Source organism: Vitis riparia, chromosome 9 (genome assembly GCF_004353265.1).
Source record: "Vitis riparia cultivar Riparia Gloire de Montpellier isolate 1030 chromosome 9, EGFV_Vit.rip_1.0, whole genome shotgun sequence".
Lineage (NCBI taxonomy): Eukaryota > Viridiplantae > Streptophyta > Magnoliopsida > Vitales > Vitaceae > Vitis > Vitis riparia.
Genome location: NC_048439.1, coordinates 404372 through 422282, shown reverse-complemented (window position 1 = coordinate 422282; position 17911 = coordinate 404372). Strand labels below are relative to the sequence as shown.

Genomic DNA, 17911 nt, shown 5'->3' with positions numbered 1-17911 from the left:
AGGGTTTTGGGTCTCTGCCTTTAAATTGCTGTAAAGCCCCCAAATGCCCACTCCCGAAACCCTAGCGCGAGAGCGAATTGGCGAGATAAGAGCAGTCTAGGGTTTTCAGAGAAAGAGAAATCAGAAAGCCATGGCGACTCCCACTAGAACTCTATCTCAGAAGGAACAGGACATACAGATGATGCTCGCCGCCGAGGTTCACCTCGGAACCAAGAACTGTAACTTCCAGATGGAACGTTACGTCTTCAAGCGCCGCAATGATGGTACTCTATCTCTCTCATTCTTCAATTTCCTGTTGAAATCTTTCGTCTCTTCGGTTGGGTGATTTTTCTCTTTGTCGATCTGCATGTGCATTTTTCTTTCCTTTCTTATTGCGGTTTATTGGAAAATTTGAGATCCGAATAATAGCATTCGAGAAATGGTTGTTTTATTTCTGCTATCATTTTCGGTGTTGAACTGATTGGTGATCTAAGTTCCCTGGTTGTAGAAGCATTGAAATACTTGTTTTGTATGCTTTTTTTTTTTTATAATGTTGTGATTTGTTGAAAGTTTTTTTCCTTGATTGAATTTTTGGGATTGTGTTTTCCGGTTTGGTTTTTACTGAAGTTAGTGCAAATCTGAACAAAGATAAATGGTTGGGTTGGTATCGATCGTAGGATTGAGCTTGTGGGTGTTTTCTAGTTTTTCGAATTCACTAATAATGAAGTTTTCAAGATGCCAAAAATGTGTTTATTTATATTTTCACCAATCAATTCGAAGAATAACGGAGATTTAAGATGCCCCTTGCTGATGTTATGTTGAATATTTGGTGGTTTACTTTCAAATCAATTAATGTTAGTGTAAATGGTATTGGAATTCAATCTAGATTGATTTTTATTTGTTAATGTATTAGTTGTCTCCCTCGCAATACCAACTAAATCAGCTGAAAATCCCTGTACTAGGTTTATTATATTTTAAATTTGTAACTTAATCATCTGCGGAAAACAATATGATTTGATGGATGATCGGTTTTTGTAGATATGAAATGATTTTGCCAAAATTTTAAGATCTTTTGTCTTTCTAATGATCAGGGATTTACATCATCAACCTTGGAAAAACATGGGAGAAGCTGCAGCTTGCAGCCAGGGTGATTGTTGCGATTGAGAACCCTAAGGACATCATTGTCCAGTCTGCTAGGCCCTATGGGCAGAGGGCAGTTTTGAAGTTTGCTCAGTACACTGGTGCTCATGCGATTGCTGGAAGGCACACACCAGGTACATTCACCAATCAGCTCCAGACATCTTTCAGTGAGCCCCGTCTTCTCATCCTCACCGACCCAAGAACTGATCACCAGGTAAGTGAATAACACACATCTTTATAAATTCTGTTTTTAGTTTGGGTTTTAGGGTTCAAGGAAGGTGCATAGACTACTTTTTCTAGCCAACCAGGGAAATGTTTAATATATAGTCTAATTCTGATTTATTTTGGTTCATCTAATTTATCTTTGTATAGTGTATGAGTTTGTGTTATGAGTTATTTAGTCCAGGATTTTTACTTATCGTCACAACAACTGTTTTCAGCCTATTAAGGAAGCTGCACTAGGAAACATTCCAACTATCGCTTTCTGTGACACTGATTCCCCTATGCGGTACGTTGACATTGGTATCCCAGCCAATAACAAGGGAAAGCACAGCATTGGCTGTCTGTTCTGGCTGTTGGCAAGGATGGTTCTGCAGATGCGTCGCACTATTGCTCCTGGACACAAGTGGGATGTGATGGTAAACATATCAGAAAACCATTTTGGGTTTTTATAATTCATACAGTATTATTTGCTTCTGAATTGACGCACGACGAATTTACAAGTTTTTGCACTGTACTGAGGTTTACATTTTTGAGTTTGATGATTTAGCTTGCCCACTGGTGGATGATCACTTGATGATTTTGACTTGCCATGATCTTTCCTCGATATGTAGGTGGATCTGTTTTTCTACAGGGAGCCTGAGGAGCCGAAGGAACAAGAAGGGGATGAAGTGGTTGCTGCCCCAGATTATGGAATAACAGATTACCAAGCCACAGCACTTGGTGGTCTCGGCGGCGGTGATTGGGGTGCCCCAATTACTGATGCCCCCCAGTGGGGCGCTGATGCGCCTGCAGTGGCTCCCATTCCTGCAGTTCCAGGAAGCAATTGGGGGGATGCAGGTTAGATTTATTATTTATTTTTTTTTGCATGTTATTACTTACTATACTATGATAATTTGTTTAGGTGATTCATAGCAGTGTAAGGCCAAGTTCTCCATGTAAATATGAAAGACCAATATATCAACTCATTTATCAAAAATTGTTTAAGCTTTATAATTATTATTGTGTTAGCTTATTATTCTGTTAACTGCCCTGAAACATTCTCTTTGAATGTGCAGCTCCATTGCCAAGTGCAGTTCCAATTGCAACAGATGGATGGGATGCTGCAGCTGCACCACCAGTACCAGGCCCCCCCCCAGTAGTTGAAGGTGTTCCTCCTACTCCCAGCTGGGAGTGATGGATGAGCCAATCTAAAATCAAGTTTTAAACACTTGTCATTTGCTATTTAAGAAGGGATTTCTTTTTGGTCAGAGTTTTTAGTTGTAGATGATGGCTAGTTTTATGAGAATTTTTGACATTTCATGTTTGGATATTTGAAAGAAACACAGCTGTCTTTCTCTTATGTGAGGGATTTAAAGTTTGAATTACTTTTTAGGACGTTTTTTGTTAATCCTGGATCTCAAGAACTGAGATATAAAGGTTTTCAGCTCTCTACACATGGGAAATAATTTACAAGTGAATCTGGTGAAAGACCAAACAGCAGACTTGGAATGCCTACCTCATATCATCCATTGGAGACTAATAATTCCGTCTCTTCTTCCTGCATGTTATGTATGATATGCATTGTGTTACCGCCTACTTCGTTAAGGTTATTTTTGGTGAATTTGGTTTTGATGCTTATTATATTAATTTTTAATTTGTGGTAGTGGGGTTTTGCTGCCCATATGTAACAGGGTTTGTCTGACCTTTTAGAAATTGAGGGCAATTTTTGTTACTAATTGGTGGCACTTTATATACAGATTTGGAAGGAAGATGTCTCTTTTAGTTTTTATTAAAAATAAATAAATAAATACAGGGTGGGGGGATAGGAAGATGCATTCTTTATTATTAGCAAAAAGATCTGATCCGGAACAACCTAAAGTTTCTGTAATGTCATACGAAGTTCAATAATGAATAAATACCCAAAAAGTTTCTTGCTGAGGGAGAAACTGCTTCCCTTCGATGCATGGGAATAGGATTATGAGTGTGTTTGGTATGGGAATAGGATTAAGTGTGTTTGGTAATGATTTAAGGAGGTGTTTTTAACATTATTAATGTTTAAAAAATAAGTATTTTTAAGTGTTAAAAAAATATTAAACACATTTCAGAATAACTATTAAACACATTTTAAGACCGATAGTGATTTTAAGAAATATTTTTTAAAAAATATATATATATTTATCAAAATTTAAGTAATAATTATAAAAACCTAAAAAATTATTAAAATATTAGAGAAAACACTCCCAAGTAAAAACATTGTCTAATACACTCTAAACAATTGTATTAATACTTATTATTAAAAAAACCCTAAAATATAATTAAAATTTATTATTACTTATACATTTTAAATTATTTAATTTAATTTTTTATTTCTTAAAAGAAATGAAAACAATTCTTTAACTTTGAAGAATTATTTATTTTTCCTCTGATTTTACTTTTCCTCTAAAATTTTACTCATTTTCTCCCAAAGCCTTTTAGTTAAAAGAGCACTTTTACAACAATTGTCCGACTGCTATTTAAAAAATGGTTCAATTTTTTGTAGAGCAAAACGCAATGCACCTTCAACTAAAGACAGCTCTCTAATAAGCATCCTTTTTTCTTTTTTTTTTCCTTTTCATCTTCATATTAGCAAAACATGAGCACCGTAAGAATGGAGGTTGGGTTATGGATGGGAAAATTAACCCCTATTTTTATATACCCTACGTGACATCATTAGCACTGGCAAATAAAAGACAAGCATCCACACTTTTGTAAAATATCTAAGAATTGCAGTCCCGAAGGATGGTAGAAATTCAGTTTAAAATTATAGGTTGATGAAACCTAATTCTGTCCAGTGGAAAAAAGAGGTGAAATAAATAAATAAATAAATATAATAAAAGATGAGAAGAAAACGAGAACCTAAAACCGTTGAATAAATGGGCCGCCTCCAACTAAGTGAACATATTTATGAAATATTTACAGAGATTGAAAAATCTGGAGTTTGGAAGGGGGAGGGGAAGGAGAATTGGGTTGAAGAACTTGAAGGATCTCCTTAAAGAATTAGCTGTTTCTATTTACTTGGTACTCTTGTATCATGCCCTAGTGGCCGAGAAATGCAGTGAATTTACGTCACCTTACACAATACCTTTCTTGAGGGGCTGTGTCTTTGACGCAAACGCCGGAACTATGCTTTGGTGGTTCTCTCTTGCTGTTTATTCTCTGGATGGGGTGCACATCCTTTGGATGGGCGGAATCATATAATGATGGGAATAGATAATGGATTTCGAACAAAAATAATTTACGTAAAACTTCAATAGAACAGCATCTCGCCATGAGTTACCCAGCGCACGAAGGTATCAGAAAATTCAGCAACAGCATCAGAATTCTGTGCTGCAAGCTGCAAAATGATGTTTCTTAAATCAATAATGGGGTCTGTCTATAATTGAATGTTAAAAGATTGCACCCGGCTCTTCCGGTTGTCAGAACAACATACAAATAAGATGTGAATTAGTGTCTAAAATGAAACTAAAGAGTGCAACATTTTTCAAACAAGATTGATCCAGGAAACATGCAATTTTCGTCTAAGGATGAATAAAATGAAAGAATACCAACCTTAATGCTGGAGCTGGACTCACTTGCGGTTGTGGAAGTGTCGATGCTTAGCCCATTCACAACACTATCAGATGACAGCCCAGGAAAGGGAGAGTTTATGAGAGTAGACCTGCAGCCATTACAGTTCATCATCATTCAAGTGCTTGGAAAAAAAAATAATTAAGGCATCATTTGGTCAGGCTTGTTGAGTAATTTTTCTATGAAGCAAGCAAAAGAATGTGTTTGCTTTTTGCCAGAGACTGAAGATAAGCGGGCAATGGCAAAACTGCAGGGACATTTTAGAGTTTTTCTTTAAAAAGAGAAAGCTTGTTTAGGCATGGTGTTGATGACTGCTACCAGCGCAGCAATAACAATGCAGGCCACTGATATGGCAATGGCAGCAAAGGAGTAGATTGTGGGGGTGGCGTTAGGGGGGAAGGGATGTGATGTAGTAGTTGTTGACACCAATGGTATGGTGCACTACCAAAAGGCAAAGTTAATTATTCCCTTAGTGAAAAGCATCCATAGTTTTCTCTTCTTCGGACTTCTGAACGGGTACTACCAACATGCATTCCTTGATAGGATGATAATTACCTTTCATATGTTTCTTCTTCACATGAATTTCCAGATGAAGAAAGCCAGTCTACATCAAGAAAGTTTGAGCAGTTACATGCATTGCCATGCTCATTGAAACAGATGTGATCACTGTCAAGACATCGATCCAGATGCGCTTCTGCGAAAAGAATCCTCTGTGACATGGAGGGGGTATACCTACAAAAGACAGCCAACGTTTTAATTACCTAGATCACAAGTTAAGGCCCTGGAAATAAATTTACATCTTCTATTCATGCATTTTTCTTTTGTTAGCTAGGAAACAAAAATTTAAGCAAATTTAGGAATGGCAAAAAGTGTTCACAGCAAGATGATCCTCCTCGTACTAATATATTAAAGTAAAACAATAACAATAAAGATAAAACAAAAGAAAAACATGTGAGCCTACTAAGGAGGGGGGGATCCACTGAAATATTCAGGTGTAACTGCACCACTCCTTAGTCAAAGGATATACTCTAAATTAGCCAATTGTTCAATGCAAGTTGATAAAATCCATTATGTCCCAGATAATACACCCTTATCCAAAGGCATACATGCATTATATTAAAAATTTACACAGCGCAGATAGGAAGCTCCTATTACAGAGAGAATTAAAAATGTTAGATAACCTAGGAGTGCTCAATGAGTTAAAAAAAAATTAAGAAATGTGAAGTAAGCAACCTGGAATAAGAAAGATCAGTTTCACAGGTCGATATCTCAGGTGTGGACTCTGAAAGACCCTTGAACCCTCCTTGCCCCTTTTCAGCCGAAGGCAGCTCTTTCTTTTTAACATCTGAGGTTACCATAGGTGAGTTGCTTTCACATAGAATATTGCCGTCTGAAAGCGATCTTTTGAAAACCAACCTACATACAGGAAATGTCCTTGTAAATATTTTACGGAAGATACCTTATTTTTTTCATTAGATAAGAAGTCGGTTTGGTTGATAACTGATTGCACTGGACATGTTAAAAAATATCATTTCCCACCCTTATAAGCACATGATCAATTACTGAACAGCACTATCCTTCTTGATGGTATCATGTGAAATGGTAATATGAAATGTCGATTTCCAATCATCATATGAGGATTAAAACATTTCATTAACTCTTTGAGAAGTCTCACATTTTTGGAGTGATAGTTCCAGTACTGTGAAAATGAACCTCCCAAGACATTTTGAAATAGATACCACAAAAATATGACCTCCATAGTTTTCCCTAGTAGTAAGTTTTTTCTATTGATTCAATGACATATAGCCCTAACAAAATTTCTTAAACTTGAAGATAATAGAACGTTAGCAATCCAAAGAAGAAATATTTCATACCTTTGATTTTCATCAGCAAAATAAGAACCAGGCCTACCAACATTGTAATGCTGATCTGAGTCTAGTTCCCATAATGCTGGTTTACCCAATTGTGGCTGGAAATATCCTAAGAACCTGGTCAAATATAGAGTAAACAGTAGAGCTAATTAGAAGAGCCCCATTACTATGCCTATGCACAAGGATTTCTGTTCTTGATTTTGTGCTAAAACAATAATAATTATGGGCATTAGTTAAAAACAAAGCTTATTTGACTCACACATTAATGGCATCTTGTTTCTCAGCATCCATGTAGGCATTACTGTAGTACCGTTGTAGAGTTCTAAAGAACTCCTGGGACTGGGTTGCTGCTTTCCATTGACCTCTTCTCTCAGAGAATATCTGTTCAGCATCACAAATGCAATATGATGAAATATGGAATATAAATTAAAGAATTCTGTGAGTCTCTCATGTAAAAGACTGATATTCATTCCACTTCATACATAGCTTGAGGAATCAGTCAGAGCACTGCACAGTGGAAACAAATCTAGTTGATATTTTCATAGAAGCTTCAGAGGTGATAATCATCCTGGCTTGCAACTATATTGGAATATAGAACTTTCCATGTTGTTAGCATCTAAAATAGAAAATAAATATTCCCAAGCAACAGCATTACCTTATTATGGGCTGCAGATCCACCATATTGTAGCGCAAGTGTGTCACCCATTGTCTCATAAAGCTTCATCAAATCATCCGCCAAGGTAGAGTGAAGATCAATCTGTGGGACATCTATTAATCCTAAAGCATGCAGCTGACGTCCAAGAGCAACCAAACCATATGCATATTGGGCAACATTTGTGCGGTCCAAACAGTCTATGCAATTGGTCCTCAGGACTCCCTTTTGGAACATTGGGGGCTTAAAAGAGAAATTTCTAATCGCACCACTACTAGCATTCCTAACTTCAGATTCTAGGATATCAACATCCTCATTTCTATAAGAAAGATTCTTTACAGAACAGTCACCACTCGAGTTACTGCTACAATTGCTGATGTCCTTCTCCAAATTATCAGCATCCTCAATTTTATTGCAAGAGGAGTTCAGAGACCACTCACCACAAACATTTTTCCTGAATCACAGTTGCATTGGCAGCAATGTTAATACTTAGTGCAAGAAAAAGTGGAATTGAATAATTGCAACAAGACCCAGAAAAAGATTCTAAACATGCTATTGGTCCCAAAGAACTACTAATTTCAAGATTACAATCCAGTGGGCCCTTTATTAAGTATTAGAGAATATTATTTCTAAGTAACTAGATTTTCAATTTTCCAATAGTATTATCCCATACATTGTACTTTAATTAAAAGTTTTTCAACAATATAATCTGTAGACATGTGTATTAAGAGAACCCAAAATAATTAATTCAAAATGTCAATAAGAAATTGTCATACTAAAATAACTAGTACGATGGCATTTTATTTTGAGAAACTCGTACAAATCATTTTGCTCCTAAAATGAATATGGTTATGTGGTTCTTAACATGCAAATTATACTTTTGATGAATTTACATGTCTAATGCTTGTGGCTCTGTGTGTATATATATACACATATATATATCCATACATGTGTGCATGTGCTTGCTATCCTTGTATACTTTCTTCAGGTCTAATATATTTTCACATGTTTCCTTATACAAATACATTAACATATCTAATAATATATGGAATGCTCTGATAAAAATTTCGCTAAAAAGATCAGATCAAGCAATAAACAGAAAAACCTGAAAATAAATTGGTATAAGGTAATATTACACTAGTCATGAGAAGGAGACCTACTCAACAAGATTTAGGACCATGAGGGTTCCTCAGATACTATTAGATATAAAAATTATTAGTTAGCGGAATATTAATTAGAAGAAGACGTACTCAACAAGATTTAAGCCAATCCAGGGGAACACTTTTATCTCAAGACAAAAGTGCACCACTTTTCCATCATAAAGCAACAATTCACTGGACCAAATTCAAATTTTTAGGCTTAGAGGAATTACAAAAGAAACCTTTCAGATTTTTATTTTTATTTTTATTTTTTTGAGAGCATAAAAATGGGGCTATGTGCAATCTTAATTTCAATATCTTTGTAAAGCAATTAGAGGTTGAGCTATACAAGGTTAACCATGATGGGATGATTGGGGGAGTGTCATTGAGAACATTCTCAACCTTAAACACTTTGAATAGTAAGAGAGGAACATCATAGATCAAGCTTAGAAGTCAAAAATAGAGAGATATATGCAATAGAAGACATGACAAGAATGCCATAAGATCGAAGCAGTTTTCTAACTTACTCAAAAAAAGGTTCATTTAGCAATAGTCCAGGCCTTAAGGGCGGTATCACTTGAAAGTAGAAGATTCCAGTGAAGTTCAATGCATAAGCAGCCACTTTGCCTAGAAGTACCAAAACATTGGTAGCTTTGCTGAAGAAAATTAAAAAAAAGAACATTCATGATAACAGTACATAAATGACATAAGAAGGGATAAGAGATAAAAAGGAGAAGTTAAAAAATAAAAAATAAAGCAGTTCTATTCATGTTAACAGTAATTAAATAATATAAAAAAGGATTAAGATAAAAAGGAGAAGTTAACGTACTTTCTAGAGTGTTTATTTAGATCCCAGTGAAGGAACTTTAGGTGATTCTCCTCAGCTAAATCTTTATTTATAAGTTTAATAGCATTTGCAAACTCTGCACGAAGAATGGTTTCTCGGGGCTTTTTCTCACGTGTCTGTTTATCAACAACAATTATAACAAATAGAAGCAAAAGAAGATTGAAGGAAGACTACATCAGAGGATTGGTAGAGTTGTCATACAAGAAAATCAAAATATTGAGCTAGAGCCAAAAATAAGAATTGCCTCCTCAAAAGGTGCAGAAATGCCTACCTTAATCAAATTCAAGATAATTATTGGATTTCCATATCTTTTAACAAGATTTTCAAAGTGAAGCCTTGTGGCTTGATAATTCACGTCCTTTTTTGATACTGAAAACAGAAAGAGGAGTCAACTAACAAAGAAAGAGAAAGCAGGTAAGATGTCATCGATTTAATCACAAAAATTTAGTGTGCCCAAAACATACAGATGATGTCGGGTTTAATATTCAATCTCGAGGTTTCCTGGGACCAGAAAAGGGGGATGGAACCCCGGTTCTGCACAACAGAGCTTATTTGCACGGGGCAACCTTCAGGAACATCTTCAAACACAATCTGTTCTGTCTCAACATCATTAGCCACTCGGCCCTTCTCGTTCACACCTCTTTTTAAATATCTATAGCAGAAAAGAGGGGGGAAAGAAAATGTGAGCAATGATAGGTTTAAGAACCACAGAATGAACAGGAAAAAAAAATGCAGTGTTTTTAAAATTCATCAATCAGAGAACCATCTATGAGAGTTCACATGTCAAATACTATGGCCCTTGGAACATCTAGAAAGACACTATGTCTATTGAAACTTAGGGTCATGAATCAAATTAAAATTAGCAAGACTGCTTTTGAGTCCTCCATGTGATGTCTCCTGATCCCTTGTTATTGTAGGTGGGCATGAACAGCAATCAGTTGTGAAGATTTGAATAAAGTATCTGACACATCATTAAAGGAATAGAGTTTCAACCATTTATATAACCCAAGTAAGGAGGTTTATTGTCTTTTTTTCTTTTTTTATGATAGATAAGGAAGAAGGAAGTTTATCATTCAAAAGTGTTCAGACCTTGTGCCAGCATAATGACGTGATCGTCTGGCAATAAGTGTCAACTTGAAGTCCCTGCCAGATACCGAAAGTTTGACCTGGCATACAAAGCATTAGCGTATCATTACCACATTAAACTTCAACATTGCAGTAAGAACATAGTTATGTGCAACAAGTTTCCATCAATATCAGAAAATGAGAAGGCTGCAAGCCTGCACAGTTATTGAACACAATCAGAATTATCTTCCACACCAGCCGATTCAACTAATCAAAGAATTCAGTTGCTACCAACTTTACAATAAGATCTAACAAGCTAATAACTTTGATAATTCCAAAAGATAATTTCCAAGAGAGTAATTTCCTATAGAAGAAAGTAACAGAAAATATACCCATATTAATTATAAAATTCACCTATTGAAAATGTGTATCCTACATTAAAACTAGGAAAAAATTAAGGAAAGTTGTTCCAATATGATGTTCCAGTATTGCAGTCTGACTCTTTACAGCTGATCTACTACAAAGGTATAAAGATCAAGGAAAAGTAGAAAACCACTATGAATTATACATCTTTTATTCAGCTACCTTTAGTTTATATAATTCAAATAACTTTAAACACTAACAAGAAGTACATCCAAACCACCTCATACCTGTTTAAAGAAACCATATACTAATGCAACTGTCCAGAGTGTATTTTTCAGGTGATTTCGAATCCCATGAGTTAGGAACTCATTCCAAACGAACATTGTTTCATAGAGGGACTGTCCTGTTTCATTTTCACGTAAGTTCCTTTGAAGACTACGCATGACATGATAGGAGTAGCTGAAAAAGAAGTCCTTTGTGAGATCCACTGTGCATAGGAGCTTCTTGTATCTATGTCATCAAAAAAGGCAAAACACGTTAATACATATTCAATAAATTGATGAAAAGAAAATGCAAGAACAATGAAGCATTAGATCAAATTACAAATTTCCACAAGAGAAAAAAAGAAGAAAAGAAAAAAGAAATGATTTCCCCCCAAAAACCCTGATAATACCTTGCCTCATTCAATATGTTATATTAACATCACAACAGCAATGAAGTTTGCCCCTGTATATTTGAAGGAAATGAACTGGCAATGGCCTCTATGAGATGAAATGAACTGAAGAGGTAGTAATACAAGTGACATTTAATATTTTCCTTAATTTAGAAATTTGACAGATGCATTCTTTTGTCCACCTTCAACATAAGACAAACTATAAGGAATGTGGGACCAGTTTGAAGCAAATAAGTGTGTACTCACAACAATAATACAGAGATTACCTCCAGAGTGAGAACTTGTCTACAATTAAAGGAAGACACTCAAAATCACATTATTTGTCCAAAGATATTAAATTGAAATTAAGATAAAACAACCCTACCAAAACACAATTCTCATCTAATACATAGGGACAATGTGCTATTCTGAATGCTATACTCTTAGGTCTCCATAGAAGTACCAATGACATTTTACATTTACATGCAGAATGGACAAAAGACCTGTTCTCATTTTTAGAATAAGCCATATTGGACCGCACAGTAGAATTCGGAATTGGAATCATCTCGCTCTTTGTAATAGCATAAATGGTATGACCACATATTGCACCGATCTTCCTTCTTTTTGTTATAAGCAGCATGTAGTAAGGTCCCAAAAATTTGATGAACCCTAAAATCAGAAGAAAACACCATGAGTCCCAAAGACAACAAAATAAGATTTGGTTTAGGTGGAAAATGTTGCAGATAGCATACCAACGATTCCATAACAAGTAGTCACAAATTTGAGTCCACCCGTTGACTTGTTTCCTTCATGTATTCGCTTTAACAGGTCACAGCTTTCAATTTCAGAGTATATTGTGGAATCTTCAAGTATGTTCAAATCAGAGGGCTCTAGTCTGTCAATCTTTAACAATCTCCAACAGGTTCTGTTCTTGTCTCTTCCTATTATATAGAAGTTCTGTTGCATAGAAAAAAGATATATAAATATCACAAAGGAATTATGAGATAGAAGGTGAAATCCAATAATTGACACTCAGATAAATATAGGTTAATGCAAAATAGATCTGTGCAAAAAATATGACACCAAAAGGGCACTCTATCTTTATTAGTAGCCATCAAGAAATAAGAAAGGAGTAACAATATTTCCATCAAGCAAATAGTTATAATCATAGCAACTACATATCTATTTACATACATATACACCTAATGAAGTTTTTTTTTTTAAAAAAAAAAAGAAGCTCTAGAGGTTTAGAATATTTATAAAAGAAAATATGATGGCTTAGATAACAATTTGGACTTCTTTCATAGAATGAAAGAAAAAAAAAACATATATTTCTTAAAGAAGAATGCTGGCTACTGCTGGAAAAACAGGAACCATTTCTCTAAAATTAAAAAGAATACGAGTCAACAAATGATCCAAACCAAAAAATTCCTACTCATCTAAACTTTTATGATTGCTTTCATTCCTTAGAAGAAGAATCAAGAGTTGCAAGCACATGCCCCTAGAAGGTGGCATAAGTCAAGAACTCACAAAAACATAGGGTTGCTCAAATACACTAAAAGCACAAACCTAGAGTACATAAGTGCTCCTGCCAGAAAGGGGTTTAAAATGTGTAGATGATCCCCTGTATATGTAGGGATCAGGATAAGGAGTTCTAACCAACCATAGTCCAGATATAGAATTCTCTTTCTAGTGTGGTTTATATGTACTTGTTAGTATAAATCCGTTTGCACTTAAAAGAACAGATATAATTAATGAAACTAAACAGGTAGCCAACTGTACCACACCTACCAAACAAGGCCAGAACATATGTTCCCAAATTTGAACTGGGTTGGGGAATAGTTCTCAAACCTTGTTCAAGTCATTTTAGCGCAGACCCCCCCCAAAGAAGAATTTTGAGTGTCTAACATTGAAATCATGTTCATATCTCTTAATCATATAACAACCCTGCTAAGCTTGATATCATACTTTAGAACAGTATTTACATTTATCACTTGAACTCAAGATCACTATTTTCTCTTTTTGTCAACTCAAGATGAATATTTCACCCTATTGTTTGCTTATCAACATCAGTGATACTTTAGATTGCAAGAATTTCATCAATCCCCTCGTGGTGATAAAAAGAAAGCAAAGAAAGAAGCATTCAAAATTGGGCCATGCCAGTATCAAAATTGTATTGAGACCCACCATGCAAAAGGGGCAATGGGCCAGGACAAGCAGAAACATCGTGGTACTATGATGGTCCAAGCCCAGATTGGTACAACCTTTAGTCATGGTTAACAGCTCAGGGGTAACTGTTAAAAAATGGCTTTGAGACCAGCTAGGTTCTTAAATGAAACAATACATGCAGAATATACATTCAGGCCATGATTTTTAATTCCCCTATAGACAGGAAAATTTTTATTTAGCCTAAATTTAACTTGGTAGGAACTTCCTAACTTTCAGCCAACAAAGGAATGCTGAATCATGAATCATGAATGGCATGAAAAAACAGAATACTAAGTGCATGCATTTGAGAGATGCTGGAGGGAGCACCAATGAATGATATGAGCAAAAAACTCCTGGATGACTTAACCATGTGAAGCAAAGACCAGCACTGCAGTGGTAAGAGGAGAAATTCTGAAGTGAAGATGCTACAAGAACAAAAGAAAGGTCAAAAAGAAGGAGTATTGATGCATGATGGCTATGGTGAGTTAACAGATGATAGGCCTAAAATCAGTCAAATGCTGAGAAGCATGCATGTAGGAAGATCATGCAACAACTTGAAGGGTTCCAAGAGTTGGGAAGTTAGTATTTTAAAAATTCAAAATTATAACCACAAGTTGCATTTTATTGTTGCTCCTTGGTTGGAAATTATTCAAGAGATAAACAAAAAAATGTCAGATTTTGTGAATGATTCTTTGTCGAGAATTAATCCACAGTACCCAGTAAGAGTATTTTTAAAATTCTTAAGCAGTAACAGCATTGAAATGAACTTAAAAACCATATGCGAAATGCCAATAATTGAATAAAATTTGAGGACTGGTTTAGAAAATATTGAATGGCATTCAGAATCTAACTAATTATAATGGCTGTTATTCATGATAGATCTTCTAATGAGATATTTTTTAAGTAAAATTATACATGAATTGTTATCAGTTAAACCAGAAAATGGGGGTCAGGTTTATTAATTGAAGGTAAATACAAACAACTTAATACTTTTTAAAAGTTCTAGGAACTTCTTACAATGCCCATAGGAGACACGTGGAAGTGATTTGATGAACAAAAAGGTGAAGAATTAGAAAAATCTAAGATAAAATCACTTTTCACAGCCATCCCTCAAAAGTAGGCTGAATAAACTGGCAATTCCAAGAAAAACGCTGATCAGTGGATCAGCATCAATAATCGCAGATATCCTAAGCCACCGTTGCATGAAGGAATGCAATCTTAAGAAAAAAAAAATAGCAATAATAGACGATAGAAAAGCACTAAAATCCAAAGTCAAAACCTAAAAACTCGGACAAAGTCAAACCCCCCAATCTACAAAATCCCTTAAGAAAAACTCAGGAAAAAAAAAAAACAGACCTAAGCAAGAACAGCCCACCATTCATTCGATATATGTGCAGAGCATATGTTACGGCGACCTCGACCTGTAACAGCTCCAATGCAGTCAATGCAAACAATTCATCTCCTTAAAGCTGAATCACGAACTTCGCTCAAAAACAAACACTTCCAAGGATAATGAATGCTTATTGAAGAGAAGAATAGAAAGCACAATGCAAAATACAAAACCACACACAAACTGAAGACAAAAACAATTAAAATAAAAACAAAACGAAAATCAAATAAGCATAACAGCTCGAGTAATATCATGAATAAATTCACAGAGATCAAACAAGCATATTCAATACCGATCCAGCAAAAAACACATATTTATACCGCGCGAGTCTCGTAAAGCCTGAATTTCTGCAAATAGCCACTGTTGGGGCCGGGTTCGGGTTCGATCCAAGTGCGCTGCTCCATTGCTGATGCCACAGTTCGGATCCCGAGCCTCGGGCCCGGGAATACTCAGATGAACATACAACAAGAAGAGATCGCAGGCCTTGTCACCTACCAAACCTAGATTACGTGTTGACCCTCCAAATACAGCAAATCTTCCGAAGCTCCTTCACTGCATGGAAGCTCAGAAGCTTAATCTATACGCAGACACCAACACAGATGTACACACATAAAGTTGTAATGAGATTCACAAACAAACTCTCGAAAGCTCAGAAATCAGAAAATCATAACGGGGCTTCGAGAATAACAATGGAAGAAAGCGACTATACGGAAAATTGTGGCGGAGATCGAACCGGCGGATATGGCGGTTGGAGGCTGAGGAAGGAGAAGGTCGAAACGACGCGTTTTGATGAGGCTACAGAGAGAAAATAAAAAGAGGAAGAGGAGGAGGAGGAGGAGCAGGAGGAGGAGCAGGGCTTTGGATCATGAGAAGCCAGAAAGGCACAGCTCCGGCGACTGCATCCACACAAAAAACCCCAAAAGGGCAAAAATCGATTTTTCTTTCTTGGCTTCGTTTACTTCTTATTTTATTTTCAAAAAAATAAAACTCCCATTTTTGTCTCCATTTTTATTCTATTTCCCACTTTCTCCCTGACTCGAACGAGTCACCCCTCTTCGACTCGCTTGACTCGCCAAAAAATAATTAGATTTTATCAGCCGTAGTTTTTAACTTCGGCTTTTTAAAAATTGTGTTTGATCTTCAAACGTTGTTGACGGTCCAAGATTTATTAATAGGTTTTTCAAACTTAGTTTAAATTCATTTTCTAAGTTCTATATAGCTAAATATCTCAATTTTTTTATAAATTTAATTCTTAAAATTTACAAACTTATGTTCGAAAAAATTTACAATCTTTTAATTTTTATATATATGAGACCCTCTTCGTAAATTAATGAATTTAATTCGAATGTAAACTTTTGTTACGGGGCATTTGAAAGTGGGGTTATTTTTGAATTCTCATACACATACGTGGCTGGTTTTGATAAATTATATTAAAAAATATGGGTTTATAACGGATAATTAAGTGTTTTAAAATTTAGTATTTACTGAAGGTTAAACGGTCAAGGAGGCTTCTTATTGCGGTATTTGAAGGTGGGGTTCTTTTGTAATTTTAATAGAGTTGAGGGGCTGATTTTGATTACAGGGGAAACCGATATTAAAATTTTGGAAAGAAATAAAAATAATGAAATGATCTCACTCTGATTATGCGAATATACTAATATACCTTACGTTAGTGAATTTCCTTGATGGGTCTTGGTTTGCTTTCCATTTTTAATCTTATTTTTGTAATTTTTCCAATTTAGCTATTTATATTTATTTATTTTTTTAAAAAAGGAATATAGAAATATTCGAAATTAAGGTTTTTTTCTTTTTTTATATAAAAATAAGGTGGACACAACCACTTTGTTTGATGATATTTGAAGCATCCCACCTATAAGATTTAAACATTCCATTTTTTCCTTTATGATTTTAAATGTATAGTTAAAATTTGAAAATATAAATAGACATATTTATTATCAAATTATAGTCTTGACTTTGAAATTAAATTACAATGAGAAACTTGAAAATATTATGATTAACAAAGTAGCATTTTTTAATCATACTAAAAATGGTTTTATTATTTTGTAATTTTCAAATGATCTTATTGTTTTATATCTAGCTCTTGATTTTTCGTATTGTCTTCATGTGATGGTCTTTTTTTTTCTTGTTCTTTCAATCAGGTAGCAATTTTACTTTTAATTTAATTTAAGCTTATTAATTGTTTATTTAGTATAATGAGGTGAATGGTGATATTTGATTATCGGGAAATTTGAAGGAAATAAACTAAGATGAAAAATTATAAGGAAAGGAAAAGTTAAAAAACATTTTCTATTTTATTTATTTATTTGGATGTGCATTGAAAGGTTAGAGGAAAATAAAATAAATTATTGAGGAATATTTTTTCACCTTTATTTAAGAAAAATAATGGAGAAAATCTCTAATATTTCCCTTTATAATATTTTTTCCTTAATAAAATTATTTTATTTAATATTTTTTTCGCCTTACTTAATACTTTTTGAGAATGAAAACATACCTTTAACATTTGATTTAGGTACTGAAAATTATAATAAAAATAATGAGGAAAGGAAAAATTATATTTGAGTATGAAAATCTTTTATTACCTTTCTTTAAAGTCTCTCGTATTTTTAGCAATTTAAAAAAATTTATTACATATATATTCCTATTACGAGTTTTAACTTTTATGGGCAAAGTGATATTCTTAACACCATATTAAATACTATAGTGCTTTTATTTATTGATGCACAAAGGCATTTGAGGTAAAGAAATATATTCACCTTTATTAGCTAATAATTTATCAT

General features: G+C 34.6%; 2 protein-coding genes across 7 annotated transcripts; one reads left to right on the top strand and one right to left on the bottom strand.

Moving 5' to 3' along the window:
- The first annotated feature begins 48 nt into the window (after positions 1-48).
- On the top strand, positions 49-2788 carry LOC117922391 (40S ribosomal protein SA). Its single transcript, XM_034840530.1, has 5 exons — positions 49-263; positions 1071-1333; positions 1560-1757; positions 1953-2178; positions 2397-2788. Exons 1-5 carry the CDS (start codon positions 131-133, stop codon positions 2513-2515), a joined length of 939 nt encoding a protein of 312 aa, XP_034696421.1. The 5' UTR covers positions 49-130; the 3' UTR covers positions 2516-2788.
- Positions 2789-4164: 1376 nt separating this feature from the next.
- LOC117921725 (phosphoinositide phosphatase SAC2-like) lies at positions 4165-16046 on the bottom strand. 6 transcript variants are annotated; one of them, XM_034839686.1, is made up of 17 exons: positions 15802-16046; positions 15434-15690; positions 12268-12472; positions 12019-12184; positions 11151-11373; positions 10525-10601; positions 9900-10087; positions 9707-9804; positions 9418-9551; positions 9116-9244; positions 7453-7903; positions 7057-7178; positions 6801-6914; positions 6160-6342; positions 5482-5658; positions 4909-5017; positions 4165-4693 (listed from the first exon to the last, which is right to left on the bottom strand). In XM_034839686.1, the coding sequence occupies exons 2-17, from the start codon at positions 15515-15517 to the stop codon at positions 4607-4609; spliced, it is 2547 nt and encodes an 848-aa protein (XP_034695577.1). In that variant the 5' UTR covers positions 15518-15690; positions 15802-16046; the 3' UTR covers positions 4165-4606. The 6 variants fall into 6 exon arrangements, with proteins under 6 accessions (XP_034695577.1, XP_034695576.1, XP_034695579.1 ...); XM_034839685.1 differs by having other exon boundaries at positions 15823-16046; XM_034839688.1 differs by having other exon boundaries at positions 15434-15665; positions 15823-16046.
- Positions 16047-17911: the final 1865 nt, after the last annotated feature.